General features: G+C 47.1%; 1 protein-coding gene across 1 annotated transcript in view; it reads right to left on the bottom strand.

Moving 5' to 3' along the window:
• The window catches only part of DHX35 (DEAH-box helicase 35), a 593,749-nt gene that overhangs the window by 360,318 nt on the left and 215,361 nt on the right, over window positions 1-18,070 (bottom strand). The window contains exon 5 of the mRNA XM_086932268.1: window positions 3,796-3,900. Within this exon, the coding sequence (XP_086788394.1) occupies window positions 3,796-3,900 (105 nt within the window). The remainder of the gene's footprint in view (window positions 1-3,795; window positions 3,901-18,070) is intronic.

The following is an 18,070-nucleotide window of genomic DNA, read 5'->3' as shown; positions in this document are numbered from 1 at the left end:
CATAGCCGTAGAAGAAGAGGTTGAAGTAGAAATAGTAGTCACTGGTGAGGAGACAGCAGAACTCTTACTCACGGTTTTCTTTGAGGAATCGTTGGTGGCTGAGGCTCCAGAGACAGAATGTTGAGATCTCTGTGAAGAGCCTGAAGTGGAGTGGGAGGTTTTCGCATGTTTTCTCCTCTCACTTGTCTTATCCTCTTGAGACCTCGCCCTCTTGCTAGAGGTAGAAGCTCCATCATCATCCTCCGTGGAAGAGGATTTAAGCCACAAAAGGACTCTGGCCTCCCTATCCCTTAAGGTCTTAGAAGGGAAGGTGCAGCAGACCTTACAATTTTTTGCCTCATGTTTGGGATAAAGGCAATAAATGCAGTCCTTATGCTGGTCATCCACATGGACCCTCTTCTTATCGCAGGTTCTGCAAGGTCTAAAGAAGGCCTTCTTGTCAGACATCCTGAAGCTCTGAAGAAAAAACTGAGTCAAGACTCAGGGAGACTCCCTTCCACACGACGTGCGGTGAAAATCTGAGTAGAACTGGCTCTGCAGAGAGGGTTCTAGAGGGTGCTGTAAGCTGATTGGTTGGAGCAAAGACTTTGGTCTTTTTAGCATAATGAGGTAGATAGGCTACTATAATCTAGGCCTCAGGCCTTTTCTAGGGGCCTACTACTACAAAGTGCTTTTTTATTTACTGTGGGACTCCCGCCTCGGCGACGGGGTATGATACCCCAATACTGGATAAGTGAGGGAGGATGCCTGCTCGGATACTTAGTCCAGATATCTCATACGGTCCTCAGTTGCTGTGTAGAGTCACCCCTGTGCATTAAACTAGGTTAACCCCACAATGGAGTAATTTGCTTAATGCGCCCATAGCATGTTGTGTGCTGTTATTGCAATGCTTCGATTAAAAATAAACTAGTGAAATGCGTGTGGTCCCCTACATATCTACAGTCTTTTAATGAACATTCAATATGAGTCAATGTGCGTAAAACATATTATTGCACAATGGTGTACTAGTATGGACTTGGATTATTGGAAGTGTGCCTGTGCATTGTACTACTATTTCCGCATCCTATTAGCACATTTTTAACATTCGATGTTCTGACAAATGCCAGATAAGATAAAGTGCCAGTAAACGTAATCTGTGTGTTGTACTGTCATTGGCGGACGCTGATTGGGGGTTTGACGTCATTTGTAGAATGTCTGCACCAATGTATTGTTGTTACTGCACCTTGTTACACGGTCAGGTAATGTACAGGTATTACCACACTCTCTTCGAGTATGTGCAGCACAGGTCTGCAAGAGGGGGCTAAGAAGATGCCAGGTTTTCAGAAATCTACAGAATGTGTGCACATACGGTTACTCTAAATAGAACTTATTTTAGGGAGAGGTGTGGCGCCGCGGCCAGGGTGACTGACTCCAGAATCTGGGGATCATGGTTCGATCCCCGGGGCCGGCGGCAGATTAGCCCAGCACCATGTGACTCTGGGCAATAGCTTGCTTAATCTTCCCGACGGCCCCCAGCGCCTAGAGACCCTAAAGGGTGATGGTTTGCGCTTTACAAATGTGGATTATTATTTTTATTTACAGAGCTAGTTGTTCGCCAGAAACAGTAGCAAGGATGTGGCACAAGTTTGACTGCCATTCTTTAATAAAAGGTTTGGTAAGATGCCATATTGATGGCGATGCAGCGATATACAAGAATCTGACTGCCTTGCTTCATCCCCTTATTGACCCACGCCGGTGTTGCTGAAGCTCATGTCCCCGTGGCACAAGCAATGGCAAAACCAATAGGTCGTGTCTATGTGAGCTCTTTTGGCTTGGTCAGTGTTATATTTTTTTTAATTTTGTACATCAGTGCATCATGGCTAAAAGGTTTTTTTTTTAAATTTAAAGTGCTATGACATTGTCAATGCTGGCCGCTATATAATGCTTTTTTTTTTTTACTATCCGCTATGCAGCTGTGCGAGATTGCAAACAAAACCTTGGCAAAGCCAAGTAGCTCTACTAATTGCCCTTTCAAGGATTTTAAGCCATGTTGTACAGCTGCCTGGCTACTGTGCAGCATGGTTGGAAGTAAAACAAAACAAGCATTGGCATAGCCAATAGGTCTCGTTTAATTATTTGTCACACAAACTAAGTAAGAAATTATTCTTCATGTATATGCTAACGACATTGACTGATTCAAGGCTTATCTTTTATATAGATAAATCAAATAAGCTGATTAATACGGTACGGTGTCACTTTTTAGGTTTGACATGTAAGTCATATTTAGCATCCATGGCGAATATATAGTTTATGTATTTTAAAATTACTTTAAGAGGATTTGTGTCTGTCTACTTCAGTCGCTGGCATGTTTACTCCAAAACCTTCTTCAGTCAAACCTAGCTTCATTGCCCAGCCAATCTTAGATCAGCCTATAGGAGTATTTCAGATTCACAGTTTTTCTATTGATTATTTGGGTATGTCCTTCGCCTCTACTGTAATGATAAAGTAGTTTTTTTCAGGGGGGGGATTGTTTTTTCCTACAGTCTGGGAACAACCCAGTTCAAAAGGGAGTCTGTGCTGACAAAAGGCTTGCACAGGTAAAAAGGATTGTTTTCTTTTTTGGAACATTATTTTTCAGGTGCTTTTGTCAGCACTCGCTCCCCAGTGCAGCGCTCCTGTGGTGCTCGGGAAGTTAATATAAACACGTCAGCTATCTGGGAAAAATATTCTGCATACTCTTTTATTGTTTTTCCACTGCAAGATTTCTCTGTGTAATTGCAGCACTAAGAAATTTACTTTAGCAAAATCATCTGAAAAAGAACAGATGCAGAAAAGAAAACAACCCTTTTTCCGTAGCATAAATGTTTCAGATGATTTAGTCGTTCCACAATTCCAATTCAAGCACTGGCAAAGCCAAAAGAACACTGTACAAATGTCAAACCCGTGGCTTTGTGAATGCTTGTTTTAAAGTAGTTTACCACTCACTGATTAATTCCACCTTTGATTACTAAGCAAAAATATTAAAAATGTTATGCTGAAAAATCATTAAATCTTAATTTCTACACCATACCATTAAATTAAGGTTATCTTTGTGACGTTAAGCATCACATCCTAAAAAACCTATAAAATACTTTTTCTTTATTATCAGGACTGTTTATCGTCCTGGTAAGTTAAGCATTATATCATTGGTTTAATGCTGCATTTACCAGTCTTTATAACAAAACTCTACCTATGTATTTGGTAAGACCTTTTAGGGGCCGGTAGCACTTTAGATGCAATAATCTGGAAGCTGTCGATATCTGTTTTTATACTGCTACATTTTTAAATCAGTCTATTAATGCACGTAAAAGTATGTCATTTTAGGAATTTTGTATGTATTTTTATGGTATTTCTTTTATTGATCCGAATTCTGTAATACCGGTTATATTCTGTATTTTTTCTTTGTGCTTTATGGTCATTTTGTATGTTCCGAATAAAGCTTCATGAATTGAATTGAATTCCAATAATCAGGTAGGTGAGTGCCAATGCTTCTCTTCATAATTTTTCTAGCATCAAATCTACTCAAACAGGAATATATTCTATCACATAAATCCTTGAGGTCTCTTAATCCCTTAAAAATAAAAAGCACACACATATTTACTTACCTCAGACAGCCACACACTACTAACTCGTGGTTTCCTAAAAAGCTGCTAAATCACCAAGCGTATACTCACTTCACTAAGCCAATCGCACACTTCCTTCTCAGGCCTCCAGGAAGACAGCTAGACCATTTGTAAATCACTAACGTGTTGCTATTTCCCTACTTAAGCATTTCACCTTAATTCGAGTCGCATAAGGATCTGTGCAGTCATCGAATCGAATGCAGTATCCAACTTCATGGCCCAACACTGCGCCTCGCTCCTCCGCTACACGGCCAGCCACCTGAGGGGAGAAAAGAGGCACAGTGAACGAAGATCAAGCAATGATGTACATCTAACTTTACTGGTAAATATTACAAGTAATTTATCATCTAAACTAGAGTGTACAATCTACAATAAGCTCAAAGAAATGTTTTACCAGTATAACCACCCTTTCTGCACACACATTTTATGATTAAAAGTTGATTTTCCTCAATTCATAAAAAAAATGTAAGAATTTGAAAAAAGTTACACACATACCAAGAGCAACCCTAACCTGTAGAAAGGCTAATTATGGATTTCATCATCATATTACGTCTTCACCCTTACTGTATCAGAAAAGTTAATTTGCCAGATATTCTATCCCTTCTCGATGTATGGGTGGTGAAGTGAAGTGCAAGTTACTTAAGTTTGTACTTTTGAACTGATCACCCTTAGTGAACTTCATCAAAGGCTTACAGGGCATTTTTGACAATCAAAACATAGGTTACAATGGAAGTCCTGGCACATACCTTGCAAATAATTCCCAAGCTGTACAGACTACACTCATTGACTTCAAAATCCCCAGTACTTTATTTTCACAAGGAGCATAGAGGCCCTTTAAGTTAGAGAAGCAAGTGATGATGAATTGGCTGGAAGAAGGGGCATGTCTACCACAAGAAGAGACAGCATGTCGAATAATTTTTACTTACTTTTATTCCCTGGCCACTGCCTTCAGACTCAAAAGAGGCTTATATAGCATCACCACCAAACACTGGGCAGAATAAGAATCGCAACACCAGAAGATGCCCCCATGCTGGAACATGAGAACTATGGTCCACTTAAAGGGACACTATTAGAATGCACACTACTAGATTGAGTAGACTTGAATTGAATTGAAATGAAATTTATAACGCGCAACTAAGCCCGTAGGCATCAAGACTTCCAGACACTACCAGACACTGTTTGTTACAGAAGCGCTACCGCGCTGTGCGAGGATGTTCAGAGAGGGTTTACCTTTTTAAACATTGCCTGTTTAAACATTGTTTTAAAATTTTTAATTGCTGGTTTACCTGCACTCTGAATCTGGTCGCCATTTTGGGGTTTCTGTGGTGTCTGCCAAGCCGATCACCTGACCTACGTTGCCCGTATGTAAGAGCGGGTCCGCCTCAAACCAGGTCACCGTGCTAGAAGCTGATGCACGGGGGGGGGGGATAAAACGGAATGCTGACACGACTGCGCAGAATAGACTGAGTTGACTTCTAGAAACTCTTTGTTACAGAAGCACTGCCGTGCTGTACGAGCCTGCTCAGGGCGCATTTGCCTTTTTAAACATTGCCTGTTTAAACATTGTTTTTAAAATATGAATTGCTGATTTACCTGCACTCTGCACTTTGAATCTGGTCGCCATTTTGGGGTTACTCTGTGTTGTCTGCCAAGCCACTCACCAGACCTGCGGTGCCCGTATGTAAGAGTGGGCCAATCTCAAACCACGTCAGTGTGCTAGTGGCTGACTCAAAAGGGGATGAAACGGAATGCTGACGCGACCGCGCAGCGGATGCTCACAGCCCGCACGCCAAAGGCAAGCTTGTCTGTGCACGTCGGCCTCGTCCGCCAGGACTCCTGCCTGTTTTTTTAGCACCACTTACTCCAGGAACCTACTAGTGGCTCTAAACAACGGTAAGTGTGGGAATCACACATTGGTCATTAGTGGAATGCACACTTCCCCCAATATCTGGCCCGATTATACCAACTCCCTGGCTAGCAACAATCGACCAGCCCCAACCCCAGCCACAAGCTCTCCTGATGAGGTTACCCACCCATCGAACACATCTAGGTTAAAGAATAACTACCATACACTGGAAGGTCTGCCTCCCTCCACCTTCACACCAACAATAACCTTCCATTATCAAAAATAGGGGTGCTTACGGCCAACTTGCTTAATGCAGGGTCGGTTATCAAGCACAAGTTGGAGCTTGAATGCCTGCTGTAGCGAACTGATCCCGACCTAACCTGGGCTACTCCCACCTCTGAACCGGCCTGGGTGGCGGCGCTGCCACAAGGCTACTCGCTCGCCGCGGTGACTAGAATGGGATAAATGGGAGGAGGAATAGCAATCATCTATAGAGCAGAATATAAGCTCAAATTTGAGCCAGTACTCCTACCTGGAGCCAAAGCTATGACGTTTAATATCAAAATTAGTAATAAGGTATCCTTCCCAGGTCTGTGCCTTTAGAGACAACAAAGGACTAAGGCACCATTTATACAGGGCCTACTCTCCTTCATGGAGTCCTGTCTGTACACCTCCACATTCACAATACTAGGCGATATTAATGTTCACTTAGTGAACTCCTTACTGACTCCTCGACCATGACACTACTTGATCATCTGGAGTGCTTTGACCTGTCACAGATAATAGTAGGACCTACACATAAGGTGCTTCACACATTGGATGTAATTTTTACCAACCATACTGCAATTGAGATTAATAGAATACTGCCACCAACATGGACAGATCATAGGGTGATATTTTTGAATCTTCCTGATGGGCATACCCAAACCCCATCAGCAGCACGCCAACCCCCAACCTATGCCCGGTTCTAGCGGAATATTAGTCCCGAAGCCCTAACCAACCTGCTGGTAAATAACGTGCCAACGCTAGCGTCTGACTCCAATACGGATGCGGATAGTTACAATAATTGGATCAGATCAACCATAGACCAAATGACTCCTATTAGATCGGTTAACAAAGAAGGCACAAAACTACTGCACCTTGGTATTCGGCAGAGCTGAAAACCTTAAAATCGAAATGCAGACGCTCAGAACGTGAATGGAGGGTGGACTACAGCATTGAGGGTAAAAACAACTATAATCGGATGCTAACAGAATACAAAGCTGCTATGATTAGGGCCAAAAAGAAATTCCACACCAGTAAGATAGAGGGTGCAAAGAACTCTACCAGAGAGCTTTTTAAGACCGTCACTGCACTATCCAAGCTCCAACAGGGGAATCTGCTTACCCCTGATCAGACCTAATGTGACAAAATGGCCTCTTTCTTCCAATCAAAAGTCCAAACAATTTAAAAGGAACTGGAAGGTTCAGGCTCTGTCCCCCAAAATCCACAGTTGTATGCAATGGAGGAGGGGCTAGCAACTACTAACCACCTGACCAGCTTTACACCAATGAGAGCCACTCTGTGAATGTTCTCCTACTTACCATCAAGTCAGGCTCTCCGGATGATCGGTGCCCGCCGGATATCATCCATGGTGTCTTGTACTAAATCGACTTGCTACTCGCCCCCCTCTTAAACATTATTATGAGGTCAGGGGACTTCCTGTTAGTGTGGAAGAAAGCGTGCATTAGGCCTATTCTAAAGAAACCCTCCCTGGACCCATGTGACGTAATAAGTTACCGAATTATCTCTTGTCTGCCTCTGGCAGCTAAGGTTCAGGAGAAAGCCATAAACTCAGAACTAAAGGATTACCTGCAGTCCAATAATCTACTTGACAGCACTCAACATGGCTTCCGTTCTGGCCATTCCACTGAGTCTGCATTAGTCATGGCTACGAAGGATATCGGATGCCAAATTGACTGGGGTGGCAGGGCTGTCCTGATCCTAATTGACCTATCTGCCAGGTTCGACACGGTTAATCACTCAATTCTTACACAACAGCTGAAATCAATTGGGATTCAGGACACCGAGCTTGCCCTCCTCACCTCTTTCTTGACTGGCAGAGAACACAGGGTCTGCTGGGATAACCTTAAGTCGGGTAAATTTTACCTCCTTGTGAAGTCCCACAGGTGTTGGCGCTTTCGCCCACATTGCTCAACGTATATGCAACTCCATTGGCTAAACTAGTCAAAGAGCACGGTTTCTTGCTTGTATCGTACGCCGTCCATACACAAATCATAATTTCCATAACCTCCACGGAAGATGCGCCATCAGCTAGGTTCCACAGCTGACTTGACCACATCATACAATGGATGCACCTTAACTATCTAAAATTAAACACTCAGAAGATGAAGGTTATGGAGTTCGGCACTGGTCCTCCCATCTGGAACTCCACTTGGTGGCCGGCAGTGGCAGGAGTCTGTCCATTACCAGTGGCCAAAATGAGAAACCTGGGCGTGGTATTTGACGCTCAGCTCAGTTTTGTGGGACAGATCAACCAGGTAACCTCGACCTGCTACTTCACTCTAAAGATAATGTGGGAGATTTGACCATTTCTCCCCATGGAGTTGAAGAAAACAGTTGTGGTAGCACTCGGTTTATCACGGATTAACTAATGCAATGCTCTTTACCTAGGGATTGATAAACAGCAATGAACCAAATTGCAATCCTTTCAGAATGCCGCAGCCCGTACCTTATTGAAAGTCCCTAAATATAATCATATATCTGGGTTTATTAGGAATCTCCACTGGCTCCCAGTCAAAGAGCGGATTGAATTCAAGGCACAATGCCTGGTTCACAAAACCCTATATGGAGGTGGACAACGGAATATCTCAAATAATTCCAATGGTAAACCCGGACGCTCACTGAGATCAGCCAATCAAGCACTAGTTAACACCCCTAAAATGAAGAAGGCAAAATGGGAAGGTAGATGCCTCTCTCATCTAGCTTCCAAGCTCTGGAACAAGCTGCCTCTGAACATTAGATCCCAACCGGTCTGCTCACAATTCCAGGGCTTATTGAAAACCTGGCTCTTCCCCACTCATTAATGACCTGACCTTTCTTGGTTTCATCTCATATCTCTTGCTACCCCAGCGCCAAGACGCCTCGGCAATCGAGAGCTTTATAAACCTCTTACTTACTAAAAAAATATCCCTAAAGTTCGGATTATAATCTCATGATGGAGCATGGAGAGAAAGCCAAAAACAGAGATGAAAGAGTGTAAAAGCACTCCAAGGCAGGTAGGCAACAAGAACCTTCTTGATTCCAGAAGACTACTGTGAAGAGCAAACTGACTAGGCCCATTAAAGACAAGAGATAGCCGAAAAATATCCAAGGGAACTGGAGAGAACTAAGGAAAGGGAACCCTAAGGTAAAGGGCTTGAAAATGGTGCCAAATGCATTGAAGGCGTAACTCCATGTATGGGGAGAGACTGTGTGACAATATGGTGAACGAGTCCCCATGCTTAATTTAACACTCAATAGTAGAACAAGCATTGCCATAGCCAATAGGTCTTGCTTTTTGGACCTTATAAGTGTTTAGCCATGCAAAACTTGATGTTGTTTAATCAAGAATATTGTGCTGGATAACTAAACACTTATAATGTTCCAAAGGCGAGACCTATCGGCTATGCATTGGGGGTCCTTGTAAGTGTTTAGGTAGAGCTATTGACTTTGTCAATGTTTCTAAGCTGTGCAGTAGAGAAGTGTGGCTGCTGTGCAGCATGCTGAGAAGTTGTAATTAAAAAGTGTAAGAAGCACTGAGTGATGCTGTAGTGTCATTGCGTGATGCTGTGCTGGCCCTGATGTATGCTGTGGTGGCGTTGAGTGATGCTGTACTGGCTATGAGTGATCCTGTGGTGGTGCTGACTGATGCTGTGGTGATAACTGATGTTATTCCTATGGTCGTAAGATGCCTTTTACCACCTCGGGGTCAATCACCATTTTTGATCACCAGGAGTCATGAGCTTAACTCATCTTCCCTGAGGTGTAAAGATCCCGTCAGGTGGTACACGATTCATGGTTATGCCCGAGGCTCTAACAAGCTCCACAGCTCCTCTTTGCAGAGATCTTCACTCTGCTCTGCTTGTTGCAGTATGTGGTGTTGTGCTGTTGTCCATGAGAACCAGCACCAGCCTTCCTTTGATGGAAGGCAGGAAGGCCTTCAATTCTAGGCAAATGGCCCACAACTCCAACAGGATGATGTGGAGCCGGCTTCCGGCAGAGACAAGAGCCTCCTGATCTTCACCTCTCAGATGCCCTACCCAATCCAGCAGTCATGCATCTGTCACCACCAAGAGTTTTAGGTGTGGAAGAGAGAGAGGTCTATCGCTGGTTAAGTTGTGGTCAAACGACCACCATTGTAGAGCCTATGTACTCTCCTCCGAAATCTGGATAATATCCACCACGCTTCCTTGATGCTGTGCCCACCGAGACTTCAGATCCCACTGTGGAGCTTGCATATGTCACCTGTGGGATGCATGAAGCCAACAGGACAAGAAGCCTCAGAGATGCTCGCACTGAGATCCTGGACCGAGGCTCAAACAGCTGGATTACAGTCTGAATGTCTTGGATTCGGTGTGGGAGCGGAAAGGTCCTGAACTGTATCAAAGAATGTTCCTATAAAAGTCAATATTTGTGATGGAATCATATGTGGCTTTAGGACATTGATCGGGAACCCCAACCATTTCTGAAGGATCGCCGTCATCTGGAGGTGGTTTACAACAGACTGTGGAGAGCCCGCCTTCAACAGCTAGCCATCGAGGTAGTGGAAAACTGGTATCCCCAAACTCCAAAGAAGCACAGCGACCACCACCATCACTTTTGTGAACACATGAGGGTTGCTGGTAATACCGAAGTGAGCATGGTCAACTGAAACTGCTCCTGGTCAAATTTGAGCCACTGGTAATGTGATGGGACTGCAGTACAGGGAAAGGAAAGTATGTGTCCTGCATGTCCAAGACTACCATCAAGTTCCTTCAGATACAGCGCAGACAGAACTGGGGCCAGTGTGAGCATTTCAAACTGGTCCTTCACTAGGAAGGCATTCAAGGGTGAAGATCTAAAATATGACAAAGTCTTCCATTCTTCTTTGGCATGACGAAATAGGAGATTAACAACCCTTTCCTACTACTGAGGCTGGCACACTCTGGGCGGCTCCTTCGGCGAGAAGAGCTTACTCATCTTGCAGCAAAATGAATATGTGATCATCAGAAAAACACACTGATGTGGGAGGAAGTTGTGATGAGTCGGAAAACAATGGGAAGGCATGGCCTTCCCTGGATGATAACGAATATGCTACTTACCAGTATGCATATGTTCTTGGCATGTAGGGCTGCTGACATTCATATCTGTGCATAGATCGCCGCCTAGTGTTGGGTCCGGATGATTGCCCATTGTTGTCCTGGAAGAGTCTTCGAAGTATCACGAGATAGGTGGCTCCTCCCCTGGACTACAGTGCGCATGGGCATCGACTCCATCCTCAGATTGTTTTTAGCCATTGTGGCCAAGATGGAGTAAAACTAAGTGAATGATGACCATGCTAGAAGTATATGTGAATCCTGCAGCTGCTACAGGCGCCGGGGAGGAGGGCGGGTGATATGAATGTCAGCAGCCCTACATGCCAAGAACAGATGCATACTGGGAAGTAGCATATTCGGTTCGAGGCATGTGGGCTGCTGAATTCATATCTGTGCATAGAATACATAGCAGTCCCTCCATTAACGGCGGCCGCCCGTGCCAGCTGCAGCAGTTTGGAAAAGTGTTTTTAGAACAGCCTGCCCTACAGCTGCCTGCTGTTTGGAGTGCACATCAACACAATAATGCTTTGTAAATGTGTGTGTGGTAGACCATGTGGCTGCTCTACATATGTCTTCCAAAGGAATATTTCCAAGGAAAGCCATGGAGGCCTCCAACTTTCTGGTGGAGTGGGCCCTTGGTGGAATGGTGAGAGTACGCTTGGCTTTCAGATAGCAGATCTGAATACATTTAACGATCCACCTAGCTATACCAGGCTTGGAAATGGGGTTACCTTTGTGTTGTGGCGCAAAGGCAACAAAGAGTTGTTTAGTTTTCCTAAAATCCTTGGTCCTATCGATGTAATACATCAGGGCCCTCTTGACGTTAAGGGTGTGGGGCATTCTCTCCGCCAATGACTCAGGATTTTGGAAGAAAACAGGCAATTCAATAGTTTGGTTAATATGGAATTGAGACACAACCTTAGGAAGGAATTTAGGGTTAGTGCGAAGCACCACCCTGTTAGAATGAATTTGAATAAATGGCTCTTGGATAGTTAGTGCTTGTAGCTCACTAACTTGTCGCAGCGATGTAATCTCTATAAGGAAAGCCACTTTCCACGTCAAGAATTGAATCTCGCAGGAATGCAGTGGTTCAAAGGGAGGACCCATCAGCCGGGTGAGGACCACATTGAGGTTCCACTCCGGAGCTGGTGGAGTCCGCGGAGGAATGACTCGTTTGAGTCCTTCTAGAAAGGCCTTAATGGCAGGCACCCTGAAAAGTGAGAGGTACTGCCTGTTCTGGAGATAAGCGGCCATTGCGGATAGATGTATGCGAATGGAAGCATAGGCCAGATTACATTTGTACAAATGGAAAAGATAACAAATGATGTTCTGAATAGATGCATCTAGCGGGTTAATGTTGTGGTCTGCACAATAAATGACAAACCGCTTCCACTTTGCCGCATAGCATGCTCTCGTGGTGGGCTTCCTTGCCTCCCGGATGATGTCCATACAGTCAGGAGGCAAGTGTAGGTAGCCAAACTCTAAGACCTCAGGAGCCAGATCGCCAGGTTGAGCTGTTGCGGATCTGGATGCTGAATGTCGCCATGGCTCTGTGTCAGAAGGCTGGGTGTGAGGCGTAGCCTTTGATGCGGTACCACGGACAGTTCCGGAAACGTGGTGTACCATGGCTGGCGAGCCCACGTTGGAGCAACCAGGATGAGAGTCATCGAGTGCTGCCTGAGCTTGCGTGCCACCAGCGGTATCAGAGGTGCTGGGGGAAAAGCGTACGCAAATTTGCCTGACCAGTTCATCCATATCGCATTGCCCTGCGACTGTGGGTGTGGGAACCTGGCGGCGAAGCTTTGGCATTTTGCGTTCTCCCTTGTGGCGAACAGCTCTATCTCTGGATGACCCCACTTTTGGAAGTACGGTTGGAGTACTGATGGATGTATCTCCCACTCGTGCATTTGGTGGCTGTACCTGCTGAGCAGGTCCACCATCTGATTGTCCTTTCCCGGGAGGTGTTCCGCCATGAGGAAGATGTTCCTCTGAATGGCCCACTTCCACATGCTCTGAGCCAGATGAGACAGCTGCGGAGAGTGTGTTCCTCCCTGCTTTTGAATGTAGTACATGGCCGTCATGTTGTCCGTCCGGATCAACACGACCTTGTTGCACAGATGCACTTTGAAGGCTTTTAGTGCCATGAAGATCGCCATCAGTTCCAGAACATTGATGTGCATCTTCCGTTGCTGTTGCGTCCATAGTCTCTGCACAGTGTAATGGAGTACATGAGCTCCCCATCCCTGGAGAGAAGCGTCCGTTGTCAGGATGATCTGCGGCACAGGCTCTTGGAACGGTCGTCCCTTGCAAAGGTTTCGTGGATTCCACCAATGCAGAGAGTTGTATGCCCGACCGCTCACCAACACTAGGTCTTTCAACTGCCCGTGAGCCTGAGTCCACTGACGTGCTAAGCACTCATGAAGCGGGCGCATATGTAGTCTCGCGTGCAAGACTATGGAGATGCAGGAGGCCATCATGCCTATCAACTGCATGAACACTCTTGCTGGAAGCGAGTGTTGAGGTCTGAACTTCTGTATCAGCGATTGAATGCTGCTGACCCTAACTGAATTTGGCTGTGCTGTGGCTGCCAGAGTGTTTATGGTCGCACCCAGATACTGCCGTATGTGGGCGGGATGTAGTTGGGATTTTGGGTAATTCAGTGAGAATCCCAGATCGTGCAGGAGGTGAATGGTGTGGGACATGTGGGCGGCACACTGCTGATCTGACTTTGCCTGGATGAGCCAGTCGTCCAGATAAGGGTAGACATGGATGTTCCGTCTCCTGAGGTGCGCCGCCACTGTCGCCAGGCACTTTGTGAACACCCTGGGTGCCGTGGTGACACCGAAAGGCAAAACCTTGAACTGGTAGTGCTAGTTTTGTATGGTGAACCGGAGGTACTTCCTGTGTGAAGGGTGCAGTGGAATGTGAAAGTACGCATCCTTTAGGTGCGAGAAAATCCCCCTGACTGAGCAACGAGAGCACTTGCTGCAGGGTCAGCATATGGAAGTGCTTCGACAGGATGTAGCGGTTGAGTGGCCTGAGGTCCAGGATGGGCCTGAGGGACCCGTCCTTTTTTGGTATTAAGAAGTACAGGGAGTAGACCCCTGTGCCTCTTTCCTGCACAGACACGAGCTCTATTGCTCCTTTTTGCAGCATGACGGTGACCTCCTGCTGCAATAAGTGCAAATGCTCGGCCGACATAGGACGGTGTCTTGGGGGCATGTTGGGTGGAGTGGACGTTAACTCCAGACAATAACCGTATTGTACAAGTTTTCTGACCCACCTGTCTGTGGTGATGGACTTCCAGACTGGCAGGAACTGCTGGAGTCTCCCTCCAACCGGTGTTGTGTGGTTGGGGGCAGTGACAAGGCGTCACTGTTTGTTGGTGGCAGAGGATCTGGAGTTGTTGTTTCCACGACCTCTGCCCTTGGTGCTGTTACCACGATATCCACCTCGACTCTTGTTGGTGTATGTGGACTGAGTGTTGCCCTTGTAGTACTGCGTGGACTGGGAGAGCTGGCCTCTGGAAACGCCTCTAGTGCTTGAGCAACGAAAAGACCCACCCTGCTGGGACTGTAAGGCACCCATGGATTTAGCAGTTTCCGTGTCCTTTTTAATTTTTTCTAGGGTGGTGTCAACCTCCGGGCCAAACAGGTGATCCGGATTCACCGTTTGATTAAGGATGGTGGTTTGGATTTCCGGTTTAAATCCAGAGATTCTCAGCCAGGCATGTCGTCGTAGCATAACACCAGTGTTGACAGCCCTGGCTGTGGTATCAGCCGCGTCCAGAGCGCACTTAATCAAAGCATTAGAGATAAGCTTCCCTTCCTGAATAAGCATCTCAGCCGCCTCCTTGTATTCATCAGGCAGGTGCAGCACAGGGTCTCCAGTGTGTCATAGTGTGCCCTGTCATACCTCGCCAGAAGCGCTTGTGTATTTGAAATGCGCCAGATGTTGGCTGCCTGTGCTGCTACCCTCTTCCCCGATGCCTCAAAGACCTTGGATTCTTTGTCTGGGGGAGGAGCATCTCCCATAGTCTGAGAATTAGCCCTCTTCCGGGCATTCGAGACGACAAGGGAGTCCAGAGGGAACTGTCCTTTGATGTAGGTAGGATCAGTAGGCGCTGACTTGTATTTCTTCTCAATCCTAGGGTTTATCACCCTCGCCCTGGTAGGTTCTTTAAAGATCCCGCCAGCATGTTTTAAAACACCTTTCAGCATAGGCAGAGTCTTAACAGTTCTTTCTGAGACTGAGAAGGTATCAAAAAGGAAGTCGACATCAACAGGGTCAGCATGGAGCTGGATGTTGTGATTGTTAGCTGCCCGTTCAATGAGGGCATTGAAAGCTGCAGAGTCTTCTGTAGGAGACGTTTTTGCAGAAAATAGTTGAGGGTCTTGTCCTGCTTGAGGATCACCTGGGTCAGCACCAGCGGCCCAGGGTTCGTTGGTATCCTCAGGGTCTGTATAGACAGGATAACTGTACTCGTCCTCATCATCTCCCTCTCCAGCGTCCACATCAGAGTAAGTGGGCGAAACATCATGAGTCTGCGAAGAGAGTGGTTCCACCAAGACGGGAGTGAAAGCAGAGTCCTTCTTTTTCTTGAGAGGGATCTTGTAGGACTCCATTGGGCGTTCCGGGGCGATTTTCCGCTTGTGGAGGGAAAGCCTGCCCGTTTCGGCATCAATGAAGTGTTCCTGATGCTCGTCCACTGAAGGTCGTCGAGGCTGTGGGCCGGGGACCACCTCTGACGACTTCGACGCCGAGGAGACCTTCTAGGGAACGCTAGCGACCGCCTTAGGAGCGAAAGCCTTCGGCGCCGTCTTCGGCGGCAACGTAAAATGGATGGGCGTGGACGCCTTATGCGGTTTCTCAACCGGTTTCGTAGGCGGAGGATCCTTCGGACCGACCGACAAGGTCCTGTCTCTGATGCGCTGCAGGGAGTCCGTCACCTTCTTGGTGAACGCGGCGGATGGGCGCGCCGGTTCGACGGAATCCTTCGAGGCCTCACCTGGAGTCGACTCTCGGGGTGCGCTGCTCTTGGCCGTGTCCTGTTGACGCGGAGTCGCGAGAACCTTCGGGTCATCCAGTCGTTTCTTCGGGTCACCGAGAGCTTTCTTCGGCTCGCCGAGAGCTTTTTTCGGGTCGCCGAGGCCTTTGTCGGTGTCGACCGTCTGAGGCGCCGACGCGCTCGGCTCGATCACCTTGACTTTAGTCTTCGCCGCGGCAGACTTCGTCTCGACGCCCTTGACCTGAGCCTTCGGCTCGACAGCACCCTTCGGCTTCTTCGGCGCAGAGGGCTGCGAGGCCTTGGAGCCGACCAAAGCGATGCGCACTTTCGGTTTCGAGGACGGCACCTGCGCAGTTTCTTGTGCCGAGACAGTAGGTTTCACTTTCGGTTACGATTTGCCAGGGTGCGGCTCAACAGCAATGTCCGTGGCCGAGCCCGAAGGCGGGCCGTAGAACCCATGGTAAGATCTTGGGTAAGGCCCGAAGGCGATCCCTCGACCTGAGCCTTATGAATTGGCACGGCCCCAGAGTCAGTTTGAGGAAGCTCTTCATCCGAGGTATCCTCCATGGCCCCGAGGGCACCGTCGTCGTCTCCTACCTCGTCGACGACTTCTTCGGCCTCGAACATCTCTGCATCCGCGTCGTAGTCGACGTCCGACGCGGGGTTCGACTCACTAATGTCCTGGATAGATTCGTCCTCGACATCCCCTGCATCGAAGATGTCCACAGGCGCCGGTGCAGCATGCTGGGCCTCCTGGCGCGCAGCTCGTCGAAGCTTAAGCGTCTTCTTGGACCTGAAGCGTGAACAAGCCATACACTTGGCTTCAGCGTGGTCCAGTGACAGACACTTGTTGCACACCGGGTGGACGTCGATGTGGGGATACTTCGAGTTGCAGACGGGACATCTCTTAAATGTACTACGGTCCATGATGAATGGTCGATAGGGTCTGAAGCATCGACTGGGCCTTCCGCATCGAAAGCACGCGGGTGTAGGGAATCCGGCTCGGGCCCGAGCTGGAAGAACTAAGACCGAACGCAAGACTATACCAATGTATAGACTAAAGACCTTTTGGTCTTAAGAAAGTTTTCTATCGATTCCGACAAGAGGGAATTCAAAGACATCCGAACCCAATGGCGTAAAAAAACAATCTGAGGATGGAGTCTATGCCCATGCGCACTGTAGTCCAGGGGAGGAGCCACCTATCTCGTGATACTTCGAAGACTCTTCCAGGACAACAATGTGCAATCATCCGGACCCAACACTAGGCGGCGATCTATGCACAGATATGAATTCAGCAGCCCACATGCCTCGAACCTACGAACTATCTACGAGACGCAATTTAAAATGTCTGACCCTGCCTCCCACAGGGTAGTTGTGTTACGCTAAGCGTAAAGTCAATTGGGGGCTGATGTTGCAGGGGAGGTGGAATGAGAAGAATGTTGTCCCTGGTGACCTACACAATGACTACTTGATCCCCACCTGGGACCATGAAAGGACTGATGTGCCAGATGAGGAGTGCCAGAGCCTTTCGTTGTCTATTCACTAATTCTCTGACATAGCATCTGAATGGTCGAAACTGATAAGGAAAATTACTGGCAGGGGTGAAGAGACCCAAATGAACATGATGCAGCCCTGATTTCCTTAAAGCTTGAAAAGTGCAGAAAAAGCCTTCACGGCATATAAGCAGGACCCATCACAAGGCATGTCTAAGAGGGATGCTTGCAGGTCTCCAGAAAAGCCTGTGTATCGTTTGACTGACCTCAATGCCAAAATGGCCGAAAAAACCATGTGGTTCCTGAATGCCTCAATCCTTTTCTGCAAAATTCACAGCTGTAAGATGCTGCGCAAAAAGACTTGGGTCGCTATACGCAGTCTGTAGCGTCTGGCCAACCGCCTGTACACCAGTGGGCAAGAAAAATGCTTACCCTAAGTATGAATAAGGGTGTCAGTCAAGGTTTCATTAAATGGAAGTAAGGGCTCAGAAGAGGCCCAGGTAGCAAAAGCTCAATAAGGACATTTGCCTTCACTTCAATAGAAGGCAGTTGCAGGACCTCAGCTTCTCAATTAATTACAATGGCAAATGAAGCACTCTCCTCCACTGGGGTTCCAAGGGGCAAAATCAATCCTGTGTTAGGGGAAGTATCAACTCTACTGGCCTCCTGTAAGTTCATGCAGAAACTGTCATCATCGTACTGCAGGGTTAATCATCCCCATTGAAATTATCTAGGGGTAGCAAACT

Source organism: Lissotriton vulgaris, chromosome 7, assembly GCF_964263255.1.
Source record: "Lissotriton vulgaris chromosome 7, aLisVul1.2, whole genome shotgun sequence".
Lineage (NCBI taxonomy): Eukaryota > Metazoa > Chordata > Amphibia > Caudata > Salamandridae > Lissotriton > Lissotriton vulgaris.
Note: the sequence above shows the minus strand (reverse complement) of the source record. Positions and strands in the feature narration are given on the sequence as shown.